We start from the raw sequence: 26608 nt of genomic DNA on the forward strand, positions 1-26608 counted from the left end.
AGAGAAAATTGCATATCTTCTCTCTCCCTTCATTACTAATTTATCTATCTGTGCACCCTTTTTAATTATCATTTCTCCTTTTATTTTGCACTGCTGGGACAGCCAAACATAAAGCCCATGAATAAGTGAGTGAGTGACTGAATACTGCAGACATATTTTTCTTTGACAGGTGTGTGATGGGGTCTGCAAAGATCAATGTATGTTAAATGAGGGCTGAAGAAGCTGTGTCCAGCCATTTCCATCAGTGTTTTTTGTTACATGTAATTATTATTATTAACAATAAACCAGAATGATGTTGCACGATAATTTGTAGTCTTCATTCCTCTACTCATCATAACAGTTACATAGATCTTTTCCTTAAAATACCCATCTTGAATACAGTACTTATAAGAAATGACAATAAGATGTTCCTTCGTGGTCTGCTGGTCACATATATCTGTTATATCCTACGCACTGTTGGAAACAAAATGCTGGACCAGTTAGACTTTGGTATGCTTCAGCAAAACATTTTAATTCTTACCTTTATTTATTTAATGAATTTATATAGCTGTTCATCTCATAAATGTGACCCTGGACAGTGTATAATGAAACAAAGAATTAAAAAGGCTAAACAACCATTAAAACCATAAAACATAATGTATAAATAAGACAGGAAGAATGGATCAATATCCTATATGCAATGTAACCATCTTGCAGGGTTCCTGTTTCTATGGGATCCCCAAGCCAATGGGAAAAAATATATTTTAAAAGACATTTGGAGTTGGGGCTAATTTCATATCAGGTGGAATGATGTTCCAGAAAGCAGCTTCCATCAGATACAAGTCCTTAGCATATGTTACCCATAACATAACTCTCCTGCTGACCTGTTGGGATAAGTAGATGTAACCAGGGAGAGGTGGTCTCTCAAATAACTTAACCCCATTCCATACAGGTTTTGAGGGTTAAAACCAACACCTTGAACTGAACGCAGAAGCAAACTGGCAACCAATGAAGCTTGGTTGCCTATGGGTAGAGATAACTGCATGTGCCATGACTGCTCCCCTCTTCACGATCAAAATAATTCACACATCAGGTTCCTCTATCCCTCAACCCTGGTATCATCAAATAAAATAATCCTTATGTTAAAATAAGAATGGTTTGTCTAGGCTACTACAACAAATAAAACATACAGTGAAGGATCTTGCTAGACTTCTCCCTTTGTTTTATTATACCTAATCAGGGAGGATTGAAACTTGTTCTTGACACCCAGCTTATGGATTAAGAGGGTGCTCCTCAGGAAAAAAAAATCTTGATTTTTAGGGGGATCCAGTCTGAGGGAACACAAGTGAGGTTCTAAAATAAAAAAGGAGAGATTAAAGAGCATTGAAAGATTGTGATTGCCAATGGTTTAAATAATTTGGCTCTTCTGTATTCTCCATGCACTGCAGTCTAACACACAGAAAATGTATTCGGGAAGCAAAATCCCTGATTTCAAAACAGCTGCTCTTGAATGGAATTCAAGATTTCCCTATTTCCAAAGGAATATCTTTCTTCATCAGATAATCTCTCTCTCTCTCTCTCTCTCTCTCTCTCACTCACTCACTCACACACACACACACACACACACACACACACACACACGGGAATTCTGGGAGTTGAAGTCCTCCAGGCTTAAAGGTTGGAGACCTCTGGATTAGATTAGAACGTAAAATAGGCTGTTCCCTGGGCTACTGGACTTCAACTCCCATAGTTCCGTTATAGAGACGGACAAACCCGAGAGCAACGTAACGTAACCCTGCCTTTTTTAAAACGTCGCTTTAAGATGACGAAAGCTTTGCCTTTCTGAGCTTGCTGATTGGCCCCCAGCAGCACAAGCCCGGAAATACTATCACGTAGTTCGAAAAGCCGGGGGGGGGGCGGAATTGGGGGGGTTCAGCATCCCGCTGCAATGGCGGGAGAATTGGAGCGCTGGGTTTCGAACCAGCTCCATACCCTTCTGGGGCTGAGTGAGCGCCATGTCGTTGCTTTCATGGTGGGCCTGGCCCAGCGGAGCCGGACTCCCGAGGACTTGCTCGATCGCTTAGAGGAGACCGAGACGCTGCGGGTGACCGAGCCCACCGCGCGCGCCTTCGCCCAGCAACTCTGGGAGCGGGTGAGACGGTTTGGCAGTTGAGCGCGCGACCCACTTCCAATAGCGGGATTGAGGCATGGGAGTGGGGGGGAGGTTTGCTGTGAGAGGCGGGGCTAATCCAGGGGCGGGGCTGTCGAAAAAGGGGTGCAAGTGCACTATGGAGGCAAAAAGATAATAATATCCAAATTGGTATTAACATTTTACACAATAAAATGTAAAAGGAGATTCAACCGAGAAATAAGGAGGAACTTTCTGACAGTGAGAACAATCAACCAATAGAACAGCTTTGCCTTCAGAAGTTATGGGAGCTTCATCACTGGAGGTTTTCAATAAGAGATTGGATTGCCATTTGTCAGAAATGGCATAGGGCAGAGATGGCGAACCTTTTTGCACCTAGTGTCCAAACCGGAAGGCACATACATGCCTCAGAAACCCAAAGACCAGCTGGTCAGTGCATATGTCCGTGCCAGCCAGCTGGTCTTTGTGTGACTGAGCACCGGAAACCCAAAGACCAGCTGGCTGGCACATGCATGCCTATTTTTTGAATGTTTTGGGGACTGTTTTCAGAATGTTTTTGGCACGAAAACGACGCTGAAAACAGCCTGTTTTTTGAGCTGTTTTCTGGTGCTCCGGGTCCATGAAGACTAGCTGGCTGGCCAGAACTCAGAAGAGCAGCTGGCGACAGCACGCGTGCTGACAGAGGGGGCTCTGTGTGTTACCTGTGGCATGCATGCCATAGGCTCGCTATCACTGGTATAGGGTCTCCGGCTTGAGCAGGAGGGGTTAGACTATAAAGTCCCTTCCAACTCTATTAATCTGTTAAACGATAGATGTAAGCTTTTCTCTGAGTGGTCAACATTTTTTCCTCAGATAAAATGGGAGGAGTGGAAGAGAGAGTGATTGAGCGTTTACACCAGATTCTATTTCTGGGGACATGATGGAGAGTCCCCAGATGTGCGTATCGGGGTCTTAACTGCTGCTGAGAGACGCAAAACTGCTTCTTTAAAGCTGCTAGGAAGACAAAGCAAAGGAATTGTTGATTCCCGTTTTTTCAATATGTTGGAACAAATTCTCTTTAGCTTTGTGGGCTAAAGCAAGAGTCACCAACCTTTCAGACTTCAGGGACCACCAAATTCATAATTTTAAATCCCACGGACCACTAATATGATTTTTTAATGAAGATAAATAGTATTTAGTGCAATATAAAAAATGCAAATAATTTTTCTGCGGACCACCAAAATTTGGGATCCAAACCAGTTTGTCCTGAATTTTGTTTTGAGTTTGAAAGCTTGCAACAAAGCTTCAATAACCATCAAAACTACCAGTCATATGGGACATGGTTGTTATGTAATAGTAGATGGTGTCCCCTTTCCCTCCCCTTTTCTAGTTTCTTCCTTGAGCATGACTTTCAAATTGTAGACCTTTTTTCACTGATTGTGCATGTATCACTCTGACACCTTTTCCACTGAGCATCAAACAAAGAAGCTTCAAAGAACAGTAATTATAGGTAATGATTAGAAGGAGCAAGAATGATCAAAAATCAAATAATCAAATCAAATATTGTATTTGATTACTTGAATCCACTTACTAAATTATGTAGAGAGTAAGGAAGATGACCTTTAGAGATATACAGTTGCCTAAGCATTGTTGGTGGTTACCCCCTGATTCATTGAATTTTAAGAAGGAGGTGATACAACACAATCATACTTCACAAGTTTCTGTTATTGTAGACCATCTAAAATAAAGAATTTTCTTTGTGTGGTCCACTTAGTGTAGTTGATACATTCCTTGAAAATTAGGAAATCTTAACCAGGAAATGCACTGATTAGATGGACACAAACTGATAGCTATCACCGTGCAGCTGATGGGAGTTGAAATTCAAAATTTCAGAAGGGCACCAACATCACTTTTTACTGACTTCAAACTAGTAGTAATTCTCCAGCTGGAAATGGAATGTATTATTATTTTTTCTGCAAAAACTGATTCTTTGATGGTCCCGCTCTATAATAAGGGTGGATACATCAGATTCCATTAATTTTCCTTTCTTTAAGAATTCAATAAGAAATAAATGGAAGTGTGAAAATAATATATAGCATTTAGTAATTTTGTGTTTTCAAGTATTTTGCATGAAGTGCCTAAGGGTTATCTCTAGAATATCTCATCAAGTTGTCAACAATAAATGGATGGTAAAGACTTAATAAGGCATCCGATTAATGAAATCTTGGCAGAAGTAAGATGTGAACAGTCCTGTATTCAATATTTTACTCAAAATTAATTCAATATTACATATGTACTTCGAAAAATTGGGAAAGCCATGTGTCTTCTAGGCTGGTGCTAAGGAATAAGAGCTACGTTCTCAAATGGTTTATGTTGGGTATGTGTAGAAATTATAATGTTTTGGAGTTTTAACTGATTTGTTCACTTTCCCCAATGGTTGATAGGTTCCACACCAGGTGCCGCAGGAGCGTCCAGCAAGATTAGCTGAGCAACAGGCCTTAGCCTTGCAGGAAAAGAATCGTTCATACACCCTGTTGGAGGACAGTGATGATGAAGAAACCGGTAAAGCAACAGCAGGCCGAAGCTCAAAGCGTCATCACCCCTCACAAGGTCCTGAGAGCAAGCAAAGGAAACGGCACAAACACCTGAGGCAGCGCAAGGAAGAAGAGGAAGACAAAGACTCTGATGAGAAGCCTAGTGGAGAGGACACGGGACGGTGAGCATCCATCTCTTGCAAAAAGCAGAGTTGTGAGAAAAATAAGGAAAGCTGCAGACATTCTTGCTTTTCTTGGCCTAGGATTCCAGAGGAGGATTCAGAGGATGAATGGGACCGGAGTGAACGAGAGCGGCTGCAGGACTTGGAAGAACGTGATGCTTTTGCGGAACGTGTGAAACGCAAGGACAAAGAGAAGACTCGCAATATCCTCGAACGATCAGACAAGAAGGTGTGGTCTCTGCCTTTGGATTTTGCTTTCGTAATGGGGAAGCCCTTCTTGGTTGCATTTGTCCTAACTGTTCTGCCCATTCTTTTCTTATATCCCCCATTTTTGCATTAGGAGCATTTCACCTGGGGCTGGAAAATTTAGGTAAAAAATGGATATTGGAGAGCTATATGCATCTGCAAATATATACACACACACATATCTATACCTGCATATCATCATTTTTTTTTAATACAACACTGCTTTTTTTCCTAGCCATTCTAGCCAAAAAGCAGACTTGAAAGAATGTAGACAATGTTTGGTAAAAGTGGAAAACCTAAAAAGATTCCTGAATATGTTTTTTGGAACAGGAATCAGACATAGTTCGCTTACATATCTTTGTAGATATCCTTTCCACTTTCTGGGGAAAGTGAGAATAGGGATTAAGGAAACTTGTGCAAAATTAGTGAACTGTCTGTGTTAATTTGCAGAAGTTTCAGAACTTTGTATACAACTTAGGGTTTTGATTTATTTTTAAACCATGGTATAGTTCTTATTCAACATTGTGCAAGACTAATGGCTAAAATTTTAATGCTGATTCATTGAGATATGGAATCTTTTATTTCAGTCCTGCTTTGCAAGGCCTTCATTCCCAATATGGAAACATGTGACTGACTCCTTTTCAATCACTTTCAAATCTCTGCTATGCCAGCTCCAGAGTTCTCATGTTTTGGCCTTTGGTGGTATTTTCTTCCTCTTCTCATACCTGAGAAATATACCTAATACTTATATTATTTAGAAGAGGAAGTTCCACTTTCTTGCTGAGATTATTCCCAACTTTTCTGTAAGTCTCTGATAACTGCTTTGTTGCATGTCTAAATCTATAGTCCTAAAAATACAGGTAGTCATTGACATATGACTCCAATTGAACCCAAAATTTCTGTTGCTAAGTGAAACTTTGTTAGGTGAATTTTGCCCCATCTCTTGCCACAATTGTTAAGTGAATCACTGCAGTTAATAACACGGTTGTTAAGTGAATCTAGCTTCCCCATTGACTTTGCTTGTCAGAGGTTTGCAAAAGGTGATCACACGACTCCAGGACACTGCAACTGTCATAGATACTAGTCAGTTGCCAAATGTCTGAATTTTGATCACATGACCATGGGGATGCTGCAACGATTGTGTGAAAAACAGTCATAGGTTACTTTTTTCAGTGCTGTTGTAATTTTGAACAGTCACTAAATGAACTGTTGTAAATTGAGGACTACCTGTATTGCATCTAGCATTTGTTAACAAGTATTTTTGGAACTACTGTGTTTTGAGTTATTATTGTATATTTGTTTCCTATTAGGCATATGAAGAAGCTCAAAAGCGCTTAAAGATGGTAGAAGAGGACAAGAAATTCATGGTAAGAGCTTGATTTTGTCATTGTTTTTAAAATAAAGAATAATTTGACAGTGAACTACAATGAGGCATTGATGGAATATGGGAGAGTATAAAAGAGACACGGGAAAAAAGTGAAGAGACATGGGGAAAAAGTGAACCAAATTGAGTGATAGATTCCTGATCAGCAAGCCTGGTCTTTAAGCAAAGGAAACAGTAGAAAGGTTTTTTTTTAATTATCTTTTTTGACAAGCCAACAAGACAATAATGAAAATGTTACAAGAAAATGTTGTTATATTTTTTCCATGTTATAAACTTTTAATTTACTTATGGCCAAAAAGCACAACTAGCAAATTAGAAATATAATCTAATATTTGACATTAGGTATACTAGTTTAAAAAGTAAAACTCATTGGTGTGGTGCTCAAAACCTAGTTTTTATAGCCATAGTCTGGCTATTATCTCTGTAGTTTTAGATTTTTCAGATGTGAGTAAAATGTTAACATACTCAAAAGACTCTCTTCCTGTTTTTGATTTTAGAATAAGACAGATAATATCCTGCAGAAGACTCATACAATTCATAACACAATGAAATATGATCCACTGTGTCAAAATCAGTATCATTACAGGGGCAAATTTTTTTAGAGATCAGGATTTTTAAAAAAACATATTTTGAAAAGGCTATTTTGTGCTTATTTAAATATAAACTATTAAGATATTTACGGACCTGAAAATTGTAATTTTTCAAAAGTTACAGGTGAACATAGAATTTTGACTTTGGCCATTAATTACCATGTTTAATTATCAAATCATCTTAGTTTTATACAGCAAAATGTTTAGGTCATACCCCATGGAAAATAATCAGGATCAATGCCAATCTGACTAATCTTTGGATCATCTTATAAACTATATATCTGCAAAAGATTCATTTGAGTTTTCCCGAAGCAATCCTTGTTTTAAAAATGTATATATGCAACCAAAATATGCTTAGCCAAGCCTGCCTTTTCAGAGGGTATTCTTTAAAATTTCACTAGTAATTGGGCTACATTATTATCTGCAAAGGTAATCCAACTTGGAACTCCATATAAAATTTGAGATGCAATGTTTGCATTAAAAACCGCTGCACAATGAAATCTGCCTCTTGAATAAAAAAATCATAGCCACCATAGTAAATTTTGCTTTCAGAAGTATTGCCTTGCAATGATGTTGCCAGGACAGAGCATGATTAAATAAAATGCTCAAATAAGAAATGAAAATTGGGCTTTCAAATTTATTTTTAAAAACAAAATCATTCAGACTGTAACAAGGATAAAAACTCTTTTTCTCTTCCTATACGTCAGATTCCAGAACTACGTAAGAAATCCCGTTGGGAGTATTTAGCCAAACGAGAAAAGGATAAAATAGAAGACTTGGAAGCAGAAATAGCCGATGAGGAGTACCTCTTCTCTGAGCAAGAACTATCAGCCCTTGAGCAGCAGGAGCTGGAGTATAAACGCAAAGTGCGTGACTTGGCCAAACAGTACAAACAGGCTGGAGAGCAGGAGAAGATGGAGAAGCACAATCGTTACTACATGCCAGAGGAGAGCCGCAGCAAGGTAAGGGGGGGTGATGTGTGCAAAGGGGCCAGGGATGGGTGAGATGGCTACTTCCCTCTTATGAGTGGTAGATCGAAGAAAGGACATAAAGTATTGTTTTCGGGTTATCCCGGTGATCTCCAGTTAAACATTTGCAATAATCAGGGGTAGGAAAGAACTCTACCTAAAACAATCTGCAGGTAACCAGAGACCAACATGGGGGCTAAATTGCATCTAGATACTTGTTGGCAACCATTGGAGGATCTGCATCACTGCTGTAGCATGTTTTCCATTGCTGAACATCAGTAAATACACAATTTGCTTCACTTGGAATCAACTCAATAAACTGAACATGGAAGACCAAATGTTTGGTAAATTCTGGCTTTTGTCTTCACGAATATCCACCAGGACAAACAGGGGACTCAGAACAATCCTTATCAGTCCCACTATCTGAAATACTTTATTAGCAGCAGCTTGTATTTTTTGCAATGTTTCTTGCTATCCTTTTATCATTTTTCTGGACTTTTTTGAAGCTGAAAGTGTTCCTATATTAAGAGCAGCTTCTCTGTCTTTCTGCTTGTTGGTTTATTTTTTGATCCGATGTATTTTCAGATTTCATATCTTAGCTATTTTATATAACATTAAAAACAAAAACAAAAAGTTATGCATCAGAAAAAAACAAAAGAAAAAAAATCTTCCAGAACGTAAAATCCAGTTCTTCTCTAAATATTTTTATTAGCTTTTACTTCTGCCACATTAGATTAAACCTCTGTGTCTGAACCCAAGCACTGAAGTTCAGGCCTATTACTTGCTGTCCTTTTCATGGGATTCTGGTTCTTGGGTCAGTAGATAGAATGTACAAAAAGACAAGAGAGTTTTAATGCTTCCTGAAATTACACACACTTGGGGATATAACTTTATACTTCTGAAGAAAATGTGCAAAAAAATACTGCACTGTTGAACTAAAACCTTGGCTACTGAGCTGCTGAATGCACTGGTGATTCTCTTTGATTTTGTCCTGCAGAAGATTCCTGATCGTTATGAGGAGCCCCAGGCAGAGGATCACATGGCTCCAAGAGATGAGCAGCGGCGTTGGGAGGAAGACCACATTGGGGCAGCTGCTCTCCGTTTTGGGGCCCGGGACGCCAATCAGCGCCATCCACGCAAAGACTATGAGTATGTGCTTGAGGAGGATGAGATGATCCAGTTTGTGAATGCTGTGCAAATGCGGGGCGCAAATCAGAACAAGGTAAGAAGGTGCAGGCTGGGAAATAGAGAAGATGAGACACTAACATAGCCAAGAACTCCTAGTGGAAATTCAGATCTTGTCCCTGAAAAATACTTTTTTGGGGGGGATGTAAGGATCAATTTTATTTATTTCATTTATTTATTCAATTTCTGTAGCTGCCCAACTCAATGAAGTGATTCTGGCCAATTGATTGGAGCAGAATTCACCAACATTTTTGGGTTGGTGGCCTGGAGTGTGGGGGGGGGGGGGGAGGGAGGAAAGTGGGATTATTTTGTGGGAGGGGCAAGCATGTATGTGTCCAATGTTCACAGTGATGCTCGCGCAAGTGGAGCCATGACGAAACTTGCATAAGTGGGGCTGTGGCAAGTCTCACGTGGAGATGCGCACAGTGTCAAAGCTAGTCACATGGCCCAATGGTGATTGGCCCACGGTCCAGTACTGGACAATGGCCTACAGATTGGGGACCCCTGGGTTAGAGATCTCATGGACAAATTAAGAGTCTTAGAAGCAAAAGCTGGGCAAATAGCTCTGCCTCAACAGAAGGAATTCTAGAAAATGGGAATTGATTTTGATGAGTTAGTGAAAGGAAGCTATTTATTAAATATTACAATAATGAGAACATAGATAAGGAATCTAGGATTTGACAGTAGGAGGGAAGTAGAAATAACAGAATCTTGTGTGTTTGCTTTCCTTTCCCCCTCCCTCTTAAATCCCAGTGAGTCAAGTAGGAGCCATCCTGAGTCTCTTCCTAATATTATATCCATCCCCATGGCTCAAGGCTTGCTTCTGTCCTTTTTGGTTTTGTAACAGCTTCTGAATATTTCCCCCAAGGCCATCACTCTCTGTCTTAAAGTGCTGCTTAAATATGGGTGACCAAAGGAAACTCTTGCAGCTGAGTCAGACTTACTAGCTTAATATCTCTATAGAATAAATTAAGGGAATCAAACGGGTGGGTTCCGGCTGCTGCTACTGCTGGTTTGCTAAGGGATGCACCGTGTGCGCATGCACAATGTAACAAAAATTGTTCTGCACATGCACAGAAGGCAAAAACAAGATGGCGGCACCTATGGTGCCACTGAGAGAACCATTGATGGGTGTAGCAGGCCTGGATCGCTGCTGGTTCCAGTGACCCAGGCAGCCAAGTTACTACCAGTTTGGCCAAACCAGTAGGAATCCACCTCTGGAATCAAATAGATTGTTTCTAGGTTGTTATCAAGCAGTACGAAGGATTGCACCTGACAGCTTTGACAGGTAAACAAAGGTAAATGCCATTGATCTACAGTGCCTCCCACATTCTGCTTGCGGTATCAGTTTTGTGCAGGGATAGGAAATATAGAACCAAAGAGACTCCAACAGTTCTTGTTGATCCAGGGAAGCTTGTCTATCTCTGTTTCCTTGGTGCCAGGAGGAGAAGCCAGAACTGTCCCAGGCTGAACTCAAGAAGTTGTCTATCCAGGAGGTGCGCCGCAGCCTTCCTATTTTCCCATACCGTGAAGACTTACTGGCCGCCATTGCTGAACATCAGATGCTGATTATCGAAGGGGAAACCGGCTCTGGCAAGACCACTCAAATCCCACAGTATTTATGCGAAGAGGTAAATCGATAGGGAAGGGGGAGAATAATTAAATACAGGAGTGAAGGAGATCCATGGTGAAGCCTACAGGAGGGAAATACTGCTTCTTTGGTCCCTACTTCATGCTAGGTATTGGTGTTCTAAAAGCAACAGGGGCAAACACCTACTTCTGTAATCATAGACCTGCATACAATATTATGATTCGGTCTGCACTGCAATTTGGTTCTCCAGAAATGCTCACTGTGCTGCGGTTGTCTCTGGCTGGACTTCAGCTGTCCTGTTCTCTCTCTCTCTGCCCCAGTGCCTTTGTCTGGAAATCATGGTAGTCACTGGTCCATGGTTGCTCAGGCTTTGAATGGGGTATGTGGACATTGTTTTGAGCTACAAATAAAACTCAAGGAGATTCCAGTTTTTTTTTAAATTGGTCCATAAAGATTTTTTCCTAATTTCTGCCCTCAATTCCAAATGAAACTTAGGATTTTAAAACTGTTACGATTGCAACAGTGGGGCAAGAATCAAGATGAAAAAATGAACATTAAAAAACAACAACATCCCCTCAAATAGGTATTTATTTTATAAACTGCCCCAGTTGTTCAAGCTTTGGACAGTGTATTTATAAGTAAATAAATGAACCAATAAGTTAACATTAAAAATGAAATTATCTTTCACAGCCTTCACGGCAAGCCAAAACCCCACTGAAAAACAACACTGTTAAGTGCCATCCAGAACTTTAGAAGGGTAGGTAGTATTTTCTACAGTGCCTGTGTTCTGATTTGACCACATCTTGCCTTTTGACACATTCTACAAAACCCACATTTTGCTGCCCACTCAATACAAGTTGAGTATTTACATTTCCAGAGATGCCCTTGAAAAACGGTTTTAGATTTTAGGAATATTTAAAATGTGCATGTACTAAAACTTTTGAATCAGTGCTTTGGGATGATTTACACAAAGGAAACAAGTCAATTTTTCATACTTGACAAACCCCAGGTGTTCCATTGTCTGCTTATTAGTATACCCATAAACAATTGAGTGTATAATCCAATGACCCCAGCAGGAAGAGGTTTTAGCAGTGACACAAATAATTCTATGCACACCCATAAATTATTGAGTGCGGCTATGAACTGCTGAGTTTATAATCCACTGTCCCCAGCATGCATAGTATTTTAGCTCCTACACAAACCATTTTATGCACATAACAGCTTTGGTATTGAGATCTTGAATCATGGAGATTCGCTCTCTCTCTCTCTGTCTCTTCCTAACAGGGTTACACCAAGAAAGGAATGAAGATTGGCTGTACTCAACCCAGGCGAGTCGCAGCTATGAGTGTTGCTGCCCGTGTTTCCCAGGAAATGAATGTCAAGCTTGGAAATGAAGTATGTTTTGAAAAGGGAGAGGGAAAGGAACAAATTTGTATAGTTTATATTACCAATCATTTTAGCCAGTTTATAATCCCTGATCTAATTTTAGGATGGCCAGTAATGATTCTAATGGCAGCCAATATCGGTGGAGAAAAAGTTGATTCTCTGGCCTGAAAACATTCACACTCAAATAGAGCATGCATTATTCACCTATAGAATTCAGTGCCACAAAATGTAGTGATGGGTACATTGAAGGACAGGTGTATTAAGGGATTTTGGTTTTGAGATTTCAGTTTTATTTCTGGATTGGAGGCAGCATACCTCCAAATACTAGTTGTAGATGTACAATGGTGGAGGAGGGATATACCTTTCTCCATCTTCTTCTCTACAGAAGCATCAAGTTGGCTGATCCAGCAGGGCTACTTATAAATATAAGCATTATCCCAAACTTTCAGATAAAAATCAATGTGTCCCTTGTTCACCCTTATTTGCCATGGACCTGAAGGCAGTGATGTGTTGGCCATCATAATACTCATTAGCCTCATAACAGTATCTATTTCTCAAGGTAATACAAGCATTAATATTTCCTTGGAGAGGAGATTGATTTCTGGTGACTTCTTGGATATATCTATTTAGTTTTCTTAGCAACAGTATGAAAGTGGTTCACCGTTGGCATGGTATATGCTCAAAATTCAGATGCTTGCAACCGGTTCATATTTATGACGGTTGCAGTGTCCTGGGGTCATGTGATCACCCTTTGCAATCTTCTCACAAGCAAAGTCAATAGGCAAGCCAGATTCAACAGCCGTGTTACTAATTTACCAATGGCAGTGATTCACTTATCAACTGTGGACAGAAAGCTAAATTATGGCAAAACTCCCTTGCTTGATAACATAAATTTTGAGCTCAATTGTGGTTGTAAGTTGGGGGGGATATTTATATTTCTTTGGAGGCTGCCTTGATTTGAATTAAATAGAATTCCTGGACAAACGTTGCTCTGTGGGTAATAAAGACAGCTCTGTGCCTTTACCACAGGTAGGATATAGCATCCGTTTTGAAGATTGCACTTCAGAGCGGACAGTGTTGAAATACATGACAGATGGGATGCTGCTCAGAGAATTTCTCACTGAACCTGACCTGAGCAGCTACAGGTGAGTAACAGCAGTGGACACTTGCACTAGTGGCTTAATCACAGGGATATTTGTTTGTTGTCAGATAAATAGCTGAAGTAGCTTTCCCATAGCAAATTAAATTGCACTACTCAGATCTATTTTAGCTCAAATCTTGCCTGGTAGTCAATGTGACTAACTATAAAAATAACTATTTCCAAATTCCACAGAATACAGCTAAATTTTAAAATGCTCACTGAATAAACTCTAATGAGAATGAGTGAGCAAAACCATACCTATGCTATGGTTTTTCAAACATGAATCTGAGTCCAGAGACCAATTTCAATTTATTAGGTGATATTCAGCAGGTTCTGACCAGTTCTGGAGAACCGGTAGTGGAAATTTTGAGTAGTTTGGAAAACTGGGAAATATCACCTCTGGCCCCGCTCCCAGCTGTTCTCTGCCTCTCAAGCCCCAGCTGATTGGGAGGAAATGGGGATTTTGCAGTATCCTTCCCCTGGAGTCAGGTGGGAATGGGGATTTTGCAGTATCCTTCCCCTGGAGTCAGGTGGGAATGGAGATTTTACAGTATCCTTCCCCTGCCACACCCACCAAGCCATGCCCACAGAACCGACAGTAAAAAAAATTGAATCCCACCACTGCCAGAGATGTCCTTTTGGATTTGCATGGTAAGCTGGATCTAGGGCAATAAATGATATTTCATGTGAGGGTCTCGTTTTAGAATTGCTGCAGAGTGCAGTCCATTTTAGAGCTTGCTTTGGGACAATAGTTGGAAAGATGGTCTCCGCAGTTCTGAGAGTGGTGTGCAGTGTGGGATCATAGTGATGAGTAATGGTCATTTAATGAGTAAGCTATGGTTTTAAAAGAGCTAGATTCGAGGCTGATCTCCTGCTGATTCCTTAAAATTGTAGTCTCTGTAGTAGATTGTAAATTGTAGTCTTCCTTCCTTAGTTTTTTTTTAAAAAGCCAACAGGGGCCTGATTTTAAACAGACCCAAGTTTAAAAACTCCCTTGCAAATGATTAGAAATATTGCTTTCTGGCTTGCTTTCTAGCGTCATCATCATTGATGAGGCTCATGAGCGCACGCTGCACACCGACATCCTGTTTGGCTTGATCAAGGACATTGCTCGTTTCCGGCCTGAACTGAAGGTGCTGATTGCTAGTGCCACCCTGGACACCGAGCGCTTTTCCACCTTCTTTGACGATGCTCCCATCTTCCGCATCCCAGGGCGCCGTTTTCCTGTTGACATTTTTTACACTAAGGTTAGCAAGCCCTAAGTGTTTTGTGTGTATATATGTGTAAAGGGCTGAGGAAACAAAGTGATCAACCTCGGTGGATGTGGATGTGAGGAGAGCATGTAAGATTTATAGAATGCCAATTCCTACATCCAAACGTGTATTTATATGCTTGTAAGCTGAAGTTGTAGATTGTACCACTCTTCATTTTTATAGTCGTTGTGTGCTGCCGCATCACAGGCATCCATCATAACTGGATTTCATTCTGTTCAGGTTTCCTAACTTGGCTTATCTTTTGTACAGTCATTATTTCCTACAGGTAGTCCTTGCCTTACAACCACAATTGGGACTAGAATTTTTCCAATACCCTTGTCCTATAACAAGTCTTTCTAGTCTCACAAAATTAGAGCAAAAGGAGAAAATCACCTATAGAAGAAGCATATCTATCTAATCTAGAGCAGAAAAACTGAGTGAGGAACAAGGACAAGCAATAGTAGAAACCATTAAGGGAGATGAAGTTGTGTTTATTTAACTCAAGAAGAGTTACAGGTAATCCTCAGTCATCCTGCTGCTCTACTGTCCTTGCCATCCTCCGTTGATCTTCGCCATCTTTCTCCTCCCACTGCTGCGAGGTCTGCCTAACTTGCTGCGCCAGACCTGCTTCCCAAAGCCATGTCCGGCCTTGTCCAAATCCTATGGAACCTTGTCCAAATTGCATGCAGCCTTCTTGCAAGGCTTTGGAAAGCTTAAAAGCCTCATGTCAAGGCCACACACAATTTGGAGAATGGTGCACACAGCCTTGAAAAGAAAGGCTGACGCAGCCAACAGCTGCCCCAAAAAGGTCAGGTCAGGCATGCCTCATCAACAATGGGAGGAAGAAGATGGCAAAGGTCAGCTGGGGAGGGCAGGATCAGAGGAGTGCAGGTTGAGGCAGTGGAGTGCAGGGCACCAAAAGGACAGAGATGCAAAGGGAGATAAATGGGAGAGTTGAGGTGCCTTTGTGGGCAGCCCACTAAGCACTCAAATGTTGATCACATGCGGTTATAGCAATAGCACATAGACTTATATACCGCTTCACAGTGCTTTTATAGCCCCCTCTAAGCAGTTTACAGAGTCAGCCTATTGCACCCAACAATCTGGGTCCTCATTTTACCCACCTCGGAAAGTTGGGAGGCTGAGTCAACCTTGAGCCTGGTGAGAGTCAAACAGCCAAATTGCAGGCAGTTGGCAGTCAGCAGAAGTAGCCTGCAGTACTGCACTTTAACCACTGCGCCACCAAGGCTCATTATAGCTACTCACATGCTGTAACTTTGGGGATTAACTCTCATTTGTTCAGCACTGCCGTAACTTTGAATGGTTGCTAAACAAATGGTCACTAACTGAGGACTACCTGTAATTTGATTGTTCTCCCTCTGCCTCTCCCCTATAGGCACCAGAGGCTGATTATTTGGAAGCCTGTGTGGTATCGGTGCTTCAGATTCATGTAACTCAGCCCCGAGGGGACATCCTTGTGTTTCTTACGGGCCAGGTAAGCTCTTGTATGTTTTCTCCTAATTTACCACCATTACTTACCAGTATTGTAGTATAATAAACAGAGCTTCACTTCCATTTTTATTGACAGGAAGAAATTGAAGCCTGCTGTGAGATGTTACAAGATCGTTGCCGGCGCTTGGGCTCTAAAATTGCAGAACTTTTGGTCCTTCCAATTTATGCTAATCTGCCCTCCGACATGCAGGCCAAGATCTTTGAACCAACCCCACCAGGGGCCCGAAAGGTAAAAGCTGATTTTATAAAGCAGCAAGGGCTAACCTGTGCAGCTTTCATTATTTAGAGCAGGGGTCTCCAAACTTGGCTTGGCTCCAAACTTTAAGACTTCAACTCCCAGAATTCCCCAGCCAGCATGTTGCCCAATTTGGAGACCCCTGATTTAGAGAGTTGCATTTGAGATGTTTGGAAAAGGACAGGGTGGAAAACTTTGGCCTAAGTGTTGTATTTGAGGAGATGCAATTTCAGACATCAGTTGTTTAGTATTCTATTTTGTTGCTTGAAGGGAATAAATATTGGGAGGACCTCTTTTTGATACTCATGTACTGTAGATAGTTGAAAGAAGATGAACATTAGGGGTGTGCACAAAGAGAAGAGATTTTGTTTTGAGAATGAGATAAAACAGCCAGGTTGGCAGTGGTAAAAGAACGAATTCTGAATTCCTCAAGTGTTATATGTTCCATTTGCTGAACAGTTCAAGTATTTCACTGTAGAGACAATAGGAATGGAAAACAAGTATCTTCCTATGGTGGAATAATAATGTCTGTTGACTGCTATCTAGTTAAATTGAAGTCTTTTAAAGCCTGCTTCCCTATGCCAACTATCACAGAAGCTTAACAAAGAGCAATACTCTAGATTGCATTCAATAGAGACTACAAAAACAACAACAGGGGGAAAATCACACCTCTTGGCTTTAAACCAACTCTCTCTTCATATTGTCTGTAAATAGTGCTAATCTCTGTATTTGCAGCCTGCCAGGAATGCTAACAATAAGGAAACACATTGTTTGTGCAATTAACATGCAGAAAATTCAGCATCAACAGAACATGTACAACACAGAAATAAAAGCAACATTGAATATGTATTTTACCAACTGCAGCCTGAAAGCTTGACAGCATGATTAATAATGCTTATGTAATGTACACAATGCATAATGTATTTTCATTTGCCTATTGGCTGCCTACCAGCAAAAGAAAGCATAACACTTGCATAACTCTTGCACAAAATAGAACCTCTAACCTCCCTAGAGGAAAGGATTTTTGAAAGAACCATACATTCGTCTACCAGGCAGGAAAATTTCAGCAGTACTGACATTTGACATTAGCCTTCCCAAATTGCCTTTGAATCTAGGTGCAACATCTTGTCTGACTTGGAGAGATCAGGGATTGCCTTCCAGCAATTTGCTTCAGTATGTACTTAAACAACTTTCCCCTAACCCTCCCCCCTTCTTTCATCTCATCTCAAGTCACTAATACAGACATGTAATTGACCTAATACACTTTAGTGACTGCCCTGGTTTTAAAGAGGGAGGGGGAAATCAGAAACACAATCACGTGAAAGAAAAGGACTCAAGACAATCAGATTTTTCGCCTCCGTAGTAAATATATTTGAAGCTGCTTTACCAAGATCTACAGTATGCCATTTCTCTATATAGTATTGTTTATTTGTATTAGCTAATTCTTGGACAGAGATCTTTCAGAGACTTGTTTCCTAGGATGTTTTTAATGAAGAAATCAGGATTAGAGTTAGACCGCCTTAATCAGCGTGGTGTTCTACATTTTATTTATTTGTTTGAATAGACAATTTGAATCATGGTGACTTAAAAAAGTGTAAAAACTGTCTGAAAACATCCATGGTAAAAAAAAAAAGACATGCACTATATAAATAAGCTACAAGAGATGTTACAGCAAATATATTAGCTAAGATAATAACCTTCCAGCTAGCAGGTAGGCCCTCCTTAAGGCCCTACAGAAAAGTAGGGTCTTTGCTACCTTCCAGAAGACCATCATCGAGCTTGTAGAACAGCGTTTCTCAACCTTGGCAGCTTGAAGATGTGTGGACTTCAACTCCCAGAATTCCCCAGCCTTCAAGCTGCCTTGGTTAAAACATCTTGTTCCATGGTGTTGATGCCATGGCTGAAAAATACTAACTTCTGTTTTGAGCCCCTTCATCTCATGGAATTAAGGTACTATAATTTATGATATTTATAGTATAAGTAATTACTTTACACAATCATTTATGAGTTTCTCTTCTCTCCTCAGGTTGTTGTGGCCACAAACATAGCAGAGACATCACTGACCATCGATGGCATAATTTACGTGATTGACCCTGGGTTTTGCAAACAGAAGAGTTACAATGCTCGCACGGGCATGGAGTCCCTCATTGTTACCCCCTGTTCTCGGGTATCTGGTATCAGTACTTTACTTCCCCATTCCCTTTCCCATCTAATCTATCTCATTTGCTGAACTTGAATGTCCTCAAAGTTATCTAAAGCTCTTATTTAATCTGGTTCTCTTATTTGTATTGGTACTAATTCGTTTGCAGGAAGTAATTTATTAAGAATGTAGTTAACCTGGAAACTGTTCATAAAAACCATAGAACAATGAAAAATCATCAGGGATTTATGATCTCTGATTCTGTAAAGCTATGAAGTTGTGTAGAAATCCATTCTGTACTATCCATGTAATGGTATTCACCAACCCACCAATGGTGAAGCTCTAACCCTGCAGGGTCCTTAAGAACAATAGTTAGAATGTGTGCATAACATATAGATCAAAGCAAGGGGTAGTTCGGCAAGGATTGTTAAGAGAGTATTATGGGTGTCAAATAAATTATCTTGTTGAGTCCTGTGATAGTGGAACATTAATAAAAAATGATTAGAGCATCTCTTCTAATTGCAGTCTCTGAATGTTGAGGAAAACTGGAATTTTCTGAAATGTAGATTTTTGAACTATACTTTATTCCTTGTGGACATTATAATATTACTAAGAACTTTTAGAAATGTGTAGTGGTGGTGTGCTTGAGTAGATTTTAACAGGCTTACAGTTTATGCCAATCCAAATAAATACTGAGCGGCTTAACATTTCTGTCATATGTAAATGTTAAAATAACAAAAAAATAAACAAGTCAGAATATATGTAATTAAATCTAGATGACTAATTATCATTATCTTAATTTCACTGCAATAAAGATAAATGGTGAGAGAAACATATTTATTGCCATTTACACTGTGGAATTTAAGATTGTCTTAGTTGGGGAACCCAATAGGTGCTTTTTTCAAGAGGCAACTGGACTTTCTGATTTTTCTTTGAAGACGTTTCACTTCTCATCCAAGAAGAGCTTAGAGCTGGATGAGAAGCGAAACGTCTTCAGAGAAAAAACAGAAAGTCCAGTTGCCTCTTGAAAAAAGCACCTTTGGCACAACCATGTCCTGGATGACTGGGAATAAGCAGTTTTCACCAATCTCGGTAAAAACACAGACTTCATATTCTCCATCAGGCTTCTGCCAACCAAAGAGCAGGCCGGGCAGGCCGTGTGGCTGCAGGGAAGTGCTTCCGTCTCTACACAGCCTGGGCGTACAAAAATGAGATGGAGGAAACCACAGTGCCAGAGATTCAGAGAACCAACCTTGGCAACGTAGTGCTTCTTCTCAAAAGCTTAGGTGTGTATTTTGGCAGTCTTGGGTAGTAAAATATGGGGATTGCCTGCTCCATCCTTGAATATATTTACAAAGATTTCCCACAATGGAAGTTGGATCATTTTTAAGGGTTAAATTTCAGTAGATGCATCTTATGATGGAAGATGGAAATATCTAGGCTCAAGGTCTTGTAGAAACTAGAAACCTGTATATGCAATACTTAGTTGGGTTGTATTTCTTCTCTTCCTTTAGGCATCAATGATTTGATTCACTTTGACTTCATGGATCCACCACCCCACGAGACTCTAGTATTGGCGTTGGAGCAGTTGTATGCCTTGGGGGCTCTCAATCATCTTGGCGAACTCACCAAGGTATGATTTCTTATTCAAGGTTATTTTGTCAGGACAGGACAATTATTTTGAAAGCAAAGTGATTGTCTATCAGTGGGAGTGAAGTTAGAAGTTGGAAAAGAGACTGACGCTTCAAATTTGTATTCAAATCCAACTATACTTTCTAGTTACTCCTTAGTTTAGGTTCCATGGAGACAAATTATTTTCATTGTGATCTTCAAGGATAGCATAAAAGAGGCCTTGTCATTATTGCATCAACAATAACAGGAAAAATTTCTGTTCAATTTGAGCACTAAAGTGTTCTATTTTAAGTAGGTGGGCCTGAATCAAGATTACTTTTTTGTTACAAAAGTCATCTAAATAAATAAATAATAGCAATAGCAATAGCAGTTAGACTTATATACCGCTTCATAGGGCTTTCAGCCCTCTCTAAGCAGTTTACAGAGTCAGCATATCACCCCCACAGTCTGGGTCCTCATTTCACCCATCTCGGAAGGATGGAAGGCTGAGTCAACCTTGAGCCGGTGAGATTAGAACCGCTGAACTGCAGATAACAGTCAGCTGAAGTGGCCTGCAGTACTGCACCCTAACCACTGCGCCACCTCATAGATAGCTATATCTCAGCTCAGTGTACAGTTATTATGAGGATAAAAGACTGAGGATATATGAAGCTTTGAGGAATTTAGAAGGAGGTACCTGGTTGCAGAGAGGGGAAACAGAAGTGCAATGAAGAATGGAAGATATTTGAATGTATTGTACCTGCATGTCCCTTTCTATACTTAAAAAGGGAGGTCTGCTAGGATGGCTAGTGATCGGAACAGATGTCACAGATATCATTAATTTGTTGCACACATGACTTCAAAATATTTGCTAATATACTTCAATCAGAAATGTTGTTTTAACTTGTGGGAGAAATATATTACACTTGTGGGTTTTTTTCTCCTTTAATTGAATTTATTAACTCTGCGTCTTGTATTTAGTTGGGCCGGAAGATGGCAGAATTGCCTGTTGATCCCATGCTCTCGAAGATGATTCTAGCTTCTGAACAGTGAGTCCTTATCTGCTGTGCTGGTCTCCCCCCCCCCCCCTCCCTTTATATGTTGATAGTGGCTTTGGCCTTGTTCACATTTGTTCAGGAATCACAAGTGCAGCATACTATATCCATCTCCTATTTCTTAGTTCAATCCTTAATTCTCTACTACATTCTTCCCAGAAAATTCCAACATATTTGAACAGCGGTGATTATGTAATTACAAAAATCCTACAGATCTAGAGTATTTCTAAAATTTAAATAATAAATTACAAGCGTAAAATCATTCCTGATTAAGTGTGGACAGAATTGAAAAGAAATTATTATATTAAAAATGCTTCCAATTCCTGAGTAAAATTTTAAATATTTTATCTTCTTTTTAAGAATCTATCTACCTACTTGATATTAATTGTAAATTGATGTGCTTCTAAAGTTTCATTTGTTTAGAAGGTCTGATTTAAATTGTGATTTGAAATCATATTTTTGTTTAGCTTTTCATTAGTTTATTGTTAGTATGTCTCCTCCTCTCAATCTGTCTGTTCCCCTTTTTTCTTCTGAAGTCTTCTGATTGCTTTTATTGCTTTTGTTCACTTTCACTTTATTTCTATCACAGTAAAACCCAACATTATTCTTTCTTTACTGGAAATTCCCCAGATACAAGTGCTCAGAGCAAATCCTGACCATTGCGGCTATGCTTTCAGTCAACAATGCCGTTTTTTACCGCCCTAAGGACAAAGTGGTTCATGCTGACAATGCCCGCATGAATTTCTTCCTGCCTGGTGGAGACCATCTGGTTCTTCTCAATGTTTATACTCAGGTGAGGACAAAATGTCAAGGCCAGCCTGGCAACCTGCGGATTTTTAGAACTACAATTCTTAGAATTCTGAGTAAGGAAGAATATTTCATATCCTGGATAGTATAGGTGGGATTAGTGTATGGTGAAAGTTTCAGTAGATGACTTTAAATCATGACCAGCCTTGCATTTATTGTAGAGTTGTATCTCAAAGGTCCCTTTATTTAAGAAAAGAAGAGGATACAACAGTCTAATCAAGGAATTACTAAGGAGAAAACCATCCCACCATCAAAATTGGCAATCTACTGTATAAACAAGGAGCAAACCCCACTTCTGTCTAGAACTGATGATGTTACGTAGTTGAGAATACATATATTCTCTTCTATTGAATACTTTTTATTACAGAGGTCATTCAGAAGGATGATAATGCTTGCTCCTTCTCTGTGTGTTTTAATAGCAGTTCTAGGATATTAATGCGGGATTTTCCAGAGCTCATAGGGCATTAGGTTCTACTCTCAAGAGATACAAAATGAGTGTTTTCTGGGTGTGAGGGCAATAGCTGGTATAGATAGGTTATTAATAGTAGAGAAAATGTGGGATCTGCTATGGTGGTTAGAGATAGGGATAGGCCCTACCAGGGGTGGGTTTCTCGCCCCGTTCCAACCGGTTCGGTTGGAACGGAGCTGGCGGTGTCCTCGTGCACGCGCGCGGTGCACGCATGCGTACTAGCATCTGTGCGATGCTCCAGATGCTCCTGGAGGATCGCGCAGGCGCTGTATGCGTCCTGCGCACGCATGGAAGCGCAGAACTCGTCAAAACCGGGTAAGGAGCGCGGGCGGGCAGGTTGGCCCTTCGCCGTTCCCAGAAGTTACTTACTTCCGGGTTCGCCGACCAACCGATTCACAGGGACCGCCGCGAACCGGTTGAAACCCACCCCTGGGCCCTACCTACTGGGTGGGAGAGGCCTTAAGAGGCCTGGTTCAGGGCCTGCACTAGGCCTTCCCCACTCAAGGCGCCCCATGCTCCACTTAATAACCTGTGCATACATTTAACCATCACATTGGGAGAATAGGGGGATGGGGGTTGTTAAGTGACATGCTTTACTTAATGTCTGTCACGACTTCCGACTGTAATAGGTTGGCTCCATTACGGTCATAAATCAAAGACTACTTGTACTCAATATCATGTAGTCAAGTCACTGAAAATATAGCATTCTTCACTTGAAATCCCAGCAAGCCTTTGATCTCTATTAATCCTCCCCTTCTGTCTTAGTGGGTAGAAAGTGGTTACTCCATGCAATGGTGCTATGAGAATTTCATCCAGTTTCGTTCTATGAGGCGGGCTCGAGATGTGCGAGAACAGCTGGAAGGGTTAATGGAACGCATTGAGGTGGACATTACTTCCACTGAAGGGGACTACATTCCTATCCGCAAGGTAAAAGCACCGTGCACCTGTTATTTTCTTCTGCTCTGGGTTTCCAAAATTTCTTTAGACAAGCGTATATGTATTTGGCATATCCACCTAATTTAGAAACCATAACAATAATCACATTGTCAACCCTGAAGTGAACCTGGCTGGGGTCATCTTTGAGGCTTCAGGGCTGCCACTAGATCGGAGGGGGTGGGAAATAGCTGGGGTGTTGTAGTCAAAATAAGAAGTTTTCCTATGGGAACCAAGGTCATTCCAACAGGTGGCTGGGAGAGGAGGAGCAAAGTAACCAAGCAACTGACCAGCACTTCGATTGCACCATGTGACTGGTGACTTGGGGAAGCAGGGAAACTTTCTCTTTTAATTAGGTGAAAACCGTGGGAACTTTCAGAGTCGGTTTTCCAATTGTTGTGCCAATATCTAATAAAATTGTCCTTTGAGGGATCCACCTGCCTTGGAGTTCTGCTTTCTATGGGTGCATAACTTGGAACGCTTACACACACATTTTTTAAAAAGAGCCGTTGATTTCTAAATTTGCAGAAGATACTTTTCAATGTTTGTTTATTAATATATTTTAACTCTGTTTTTCATCAATTATTTAATCTACAGTTAAAATATCTTATTTTGTGTTATTTAAATTACAATAAAATGAGTTATATTCAGATACCATTTCTTTCATTGTCTACCTCACATTTGGCCCTTCCTGCTCTGTTTCTATAGGCTGTAACAGCCGGTTTCTTTTATCACACTGCCCGGCTAACCCGCAGTGGTTACAAAACGGTCAAGCATCAGCAGACAGTGTATATCCATCCCAACAGCTCCTTGTTTGAAGAGCAGCCCCGCTGGATCATTTATCATGAACTGGTTTTCACCACTAAGGAATTCATGAGACAGGTGAGTTAAAACCTTCTGAAGAAAAGGTTTCTCCTCGGAGACAAAATGTTATCTATGCTCAAAGGAAAACCGATATGTGAATATAGCAGGTGCTTTAGGTCAAATAAAAATGTTGCCTTTAAGCGTTAGAAAATATCCATTTTTGAAAATTGAAATAGAGGAAGAGCTGAGTACTTTGCTTGTGAATTTGTAGCGTTTTATTGTAGGTTTCCTACTGAAGTGTCAAACAAGAGGTTTGTGTAATATGGAATAAATTAATTAATTCTGGCCTAACTCAATATTTTATATACAAGTCACTTCATGTTCCTGTTGCTGCAACGGTAAAGACAGAGGTGACTTCTCATTAGTGGATTAAATGATTAAAAGAGCTGGAGGATTCAATAATCGGGTATTAGTGGGACTTTTGTGGAAGAGCAGTTCTGGATTCCCTTTACAGCCAGTTCAGTTACCCTTAAACTTACATCCGACGCCTCACACTGGATCACCTTTCCATGGCCTTTTGACCTAGCTAATATGCAGGTCAAACTGGCTACGGAACCAGCTTCGCCCCATCCACATCAGCCCATCCTGCTCATTCAAACAGGGAAGGTATGCTAAAACCTTATCAGTGAAAGAATGTAAACTGGCAGAGCTAAGAAGAGGGCTTTCTCTGCCGCTGCCCCTGCATTGTGGAACACCCTGCCCTCAGATGTGAGGAAATGCCCCAATCATTTCACCTTCCACAAAGGGGTCAAAACTTGGCTGTGCAGCCTTAAGTGGGGAACACAAAGGCCCACACAACTATGGAGCTGACCGGCCCTATGAGAACTCCCCCACCCCCACTTGTATTAACAACTACTAACTCCCCATCTTTGAGTTTTTCACCTTTGGAAACTTTTATAATGTTGCTTTTATAATTATAAAAAAAATAATTCCAAATTATTCTGATTTTAATGTTTAATTTTATTGATACTCCGCACCGCTCAGAGCCCTTTTTTGAGGGAAATGGGCAGTTAAGAAATATGAAATGTTTATCATTCATCCACCCACCATTCTCATCTACTGTATGTCTATATCTATCTGTCCATCCATCTCTATCATCCCTCTCATCTCTCTCCTATCTCTCTCCCTCTCTCTCTCTTTATCTATCCTAATCTAATCTAATTTAATCTAATTAATCTAAATTTATCTAACTGTCTATCTAAATATGTCTATGTATCCAAGAGACAGTGCTGAAATCAGAAGCCTGACTCGAGCTGCTTTTGTGTTTTCTGTAGGTGATTGAAATTGACAGTTCCTGGCTGCTGGAAGTGGCCCCTCACTACTACAAGGCCAAAGAACTGGAAGATACCTCAACCAAGAAACTCCCCAAGAAATTGGGCAAGACACGAGAAGAGCTGGGATAAAAGAAAAACTTGTCTTCAGTCCTGACCATTCTGGTGCTGAATAGCACCTTTGGACACTTTTTTGTAGAGCTGTATAGTTTTGCTGTTACTCAGAGGCATAAAATAAACCCTTTTTTAAAATAAGCTCCCTTGTGTTATTTGCTTGCATTTTCCTTCTAGACAAATTTAATGTTTGTTTTAACAAATCAATTTCTTCTTTAAAAAGACGCATACAAGAATGCATACAAACAGAATTCAGTGTTCAAATCATCTTCAACATTTTAAGACAACATTATACCATTATTGTCTTTGTATCCTGCCTTTTTGTGGGATGTAAAGGCGGCATCCATGGAATTTTCTCTCATTTTATCCTTATTAATTGTAATTTTTGGACGTAATTATTACCATAAAGACCTGTAAGTTCAATGGCTGAATAGGCCCTTGAATCTCATTCTCCTATTTGGGGCACTTTGAACCTAGCATCAAGCTAAGACTTTTAATTCCACTAAAATAAGCAATTAAGTACTTGATTTTTCTCTATTTTGTTGGATGAGGGGGTAATAAGCAATAACCAGTTATGCATGACATTGAGAAGCTGCATTCCCACACCTGCTAGAAATCTTAATAAATCTCAGTAGCATATCATATACTTTTCCATAATTCAATACCAGCAAGCAGAAAATCTTTGTAGTATGTAGTGTGTTTGATTCCATGCACCTCTCACAAAGCCCAAATTTGTGTGTTCAAAGATGCAAATACAACACACAGAAGAGCACATAGATATGTGTTACAGGTAGCATATTCTGAAAAAAAAATGGAAATTTTGTGAGAATATGCTATCTGCAATACATATCACAAATTCAGACTGAAGGAAATTTTCCATTCCAGACTGAGACATATGATTAGAGGGTATTATGCAACAAACCAAAATAAGCTCTGTTCTTCTGTTCTCCCCCTGCCAGGCTTTAAACACACGAATGTGACAGTCTTGTTCCTGTTGAAAAGTGAGCCTTGGGTTTATATTAAATATTAG

At 40.2% G+C, this 26608-nt stretch overlaps 1 protein-coding gene across 1 annotated transcript; it reads left to right on the forward strand.

Annotated features, from left to right (window-relative positions):
* Positions 1-1836: 1836 nt before the first annotated feature.
* On the forward strand, positions 1837-25719 carry DHX16 (DEAH-box helicase 16). Its single transcript, XM_032210278.1, has 20 exons — positions 1837-2131; positions 4552-4823; positions 4905-5052; positions 6380-6436; positions 7751-8005; positions 9009-9233; positions 10639-10827; positions 12072-12182; positions 13203-13318; positions 14351-14561; positions 15964-16062; positions 16156-16308; positions 18341-18481; positions 19578-19740; positions 19969-20087; positions 21047-21114; positions 21751-21913; positions 23162-23323; positions 24038-24211; positions 25468-25719. Exons 1-20 carry the CDS (start codon positions 1928-1930, stop codon positions 25594-25596), a joined length of 3159 nt encoding a protein of 1052 aa, XP_032066169.1. The 5' UTR covers positions 1837-1927; the 3' UTR covers positions 25597-25719.
* Positions 25720-26608: the final 889 nt, after the last annotated feature.

Source organism: Thamnophis elegans, chromosome 2, assembly GCF_009769535.1.
Source record: "Thamnophis elegans isolate rThaEle1 chromosome 2, rThaEle1.pri, whole genome shotgun sequence".
Lineage (NCBI taxonomy): Eukaryota > Metazoa > Chordata > Lepidosauria > Squamata > Colubridae > Thamnophis > Thamnophis elegans.

Excerpts from the sequence above, each read along its gene's own strand:
- DHX16 (XM_032210278.1), top strand. The coding sequence starts at position 1,928 with ATGGCGGGAGAATTGGAGCGCTGGGTTTCGAACCAGCTCCATACCCTT. Across the intron at positions 5,053-6,379 it reads TCGAACGATCAGACAAGAAG|GCATATGAAGAAGCTCAAAA; the intron begins GTGTGGTCTCTG and ends GTTTCCTATTAG. Across the intron at positions 21,914-23,161 it reads TTCTCAATGTTTATACTCAG|TGGGTAGAAAGTGGTTACTC; the intron begins GTGAGGACAAAA and ends CTTCTGTCTTAG.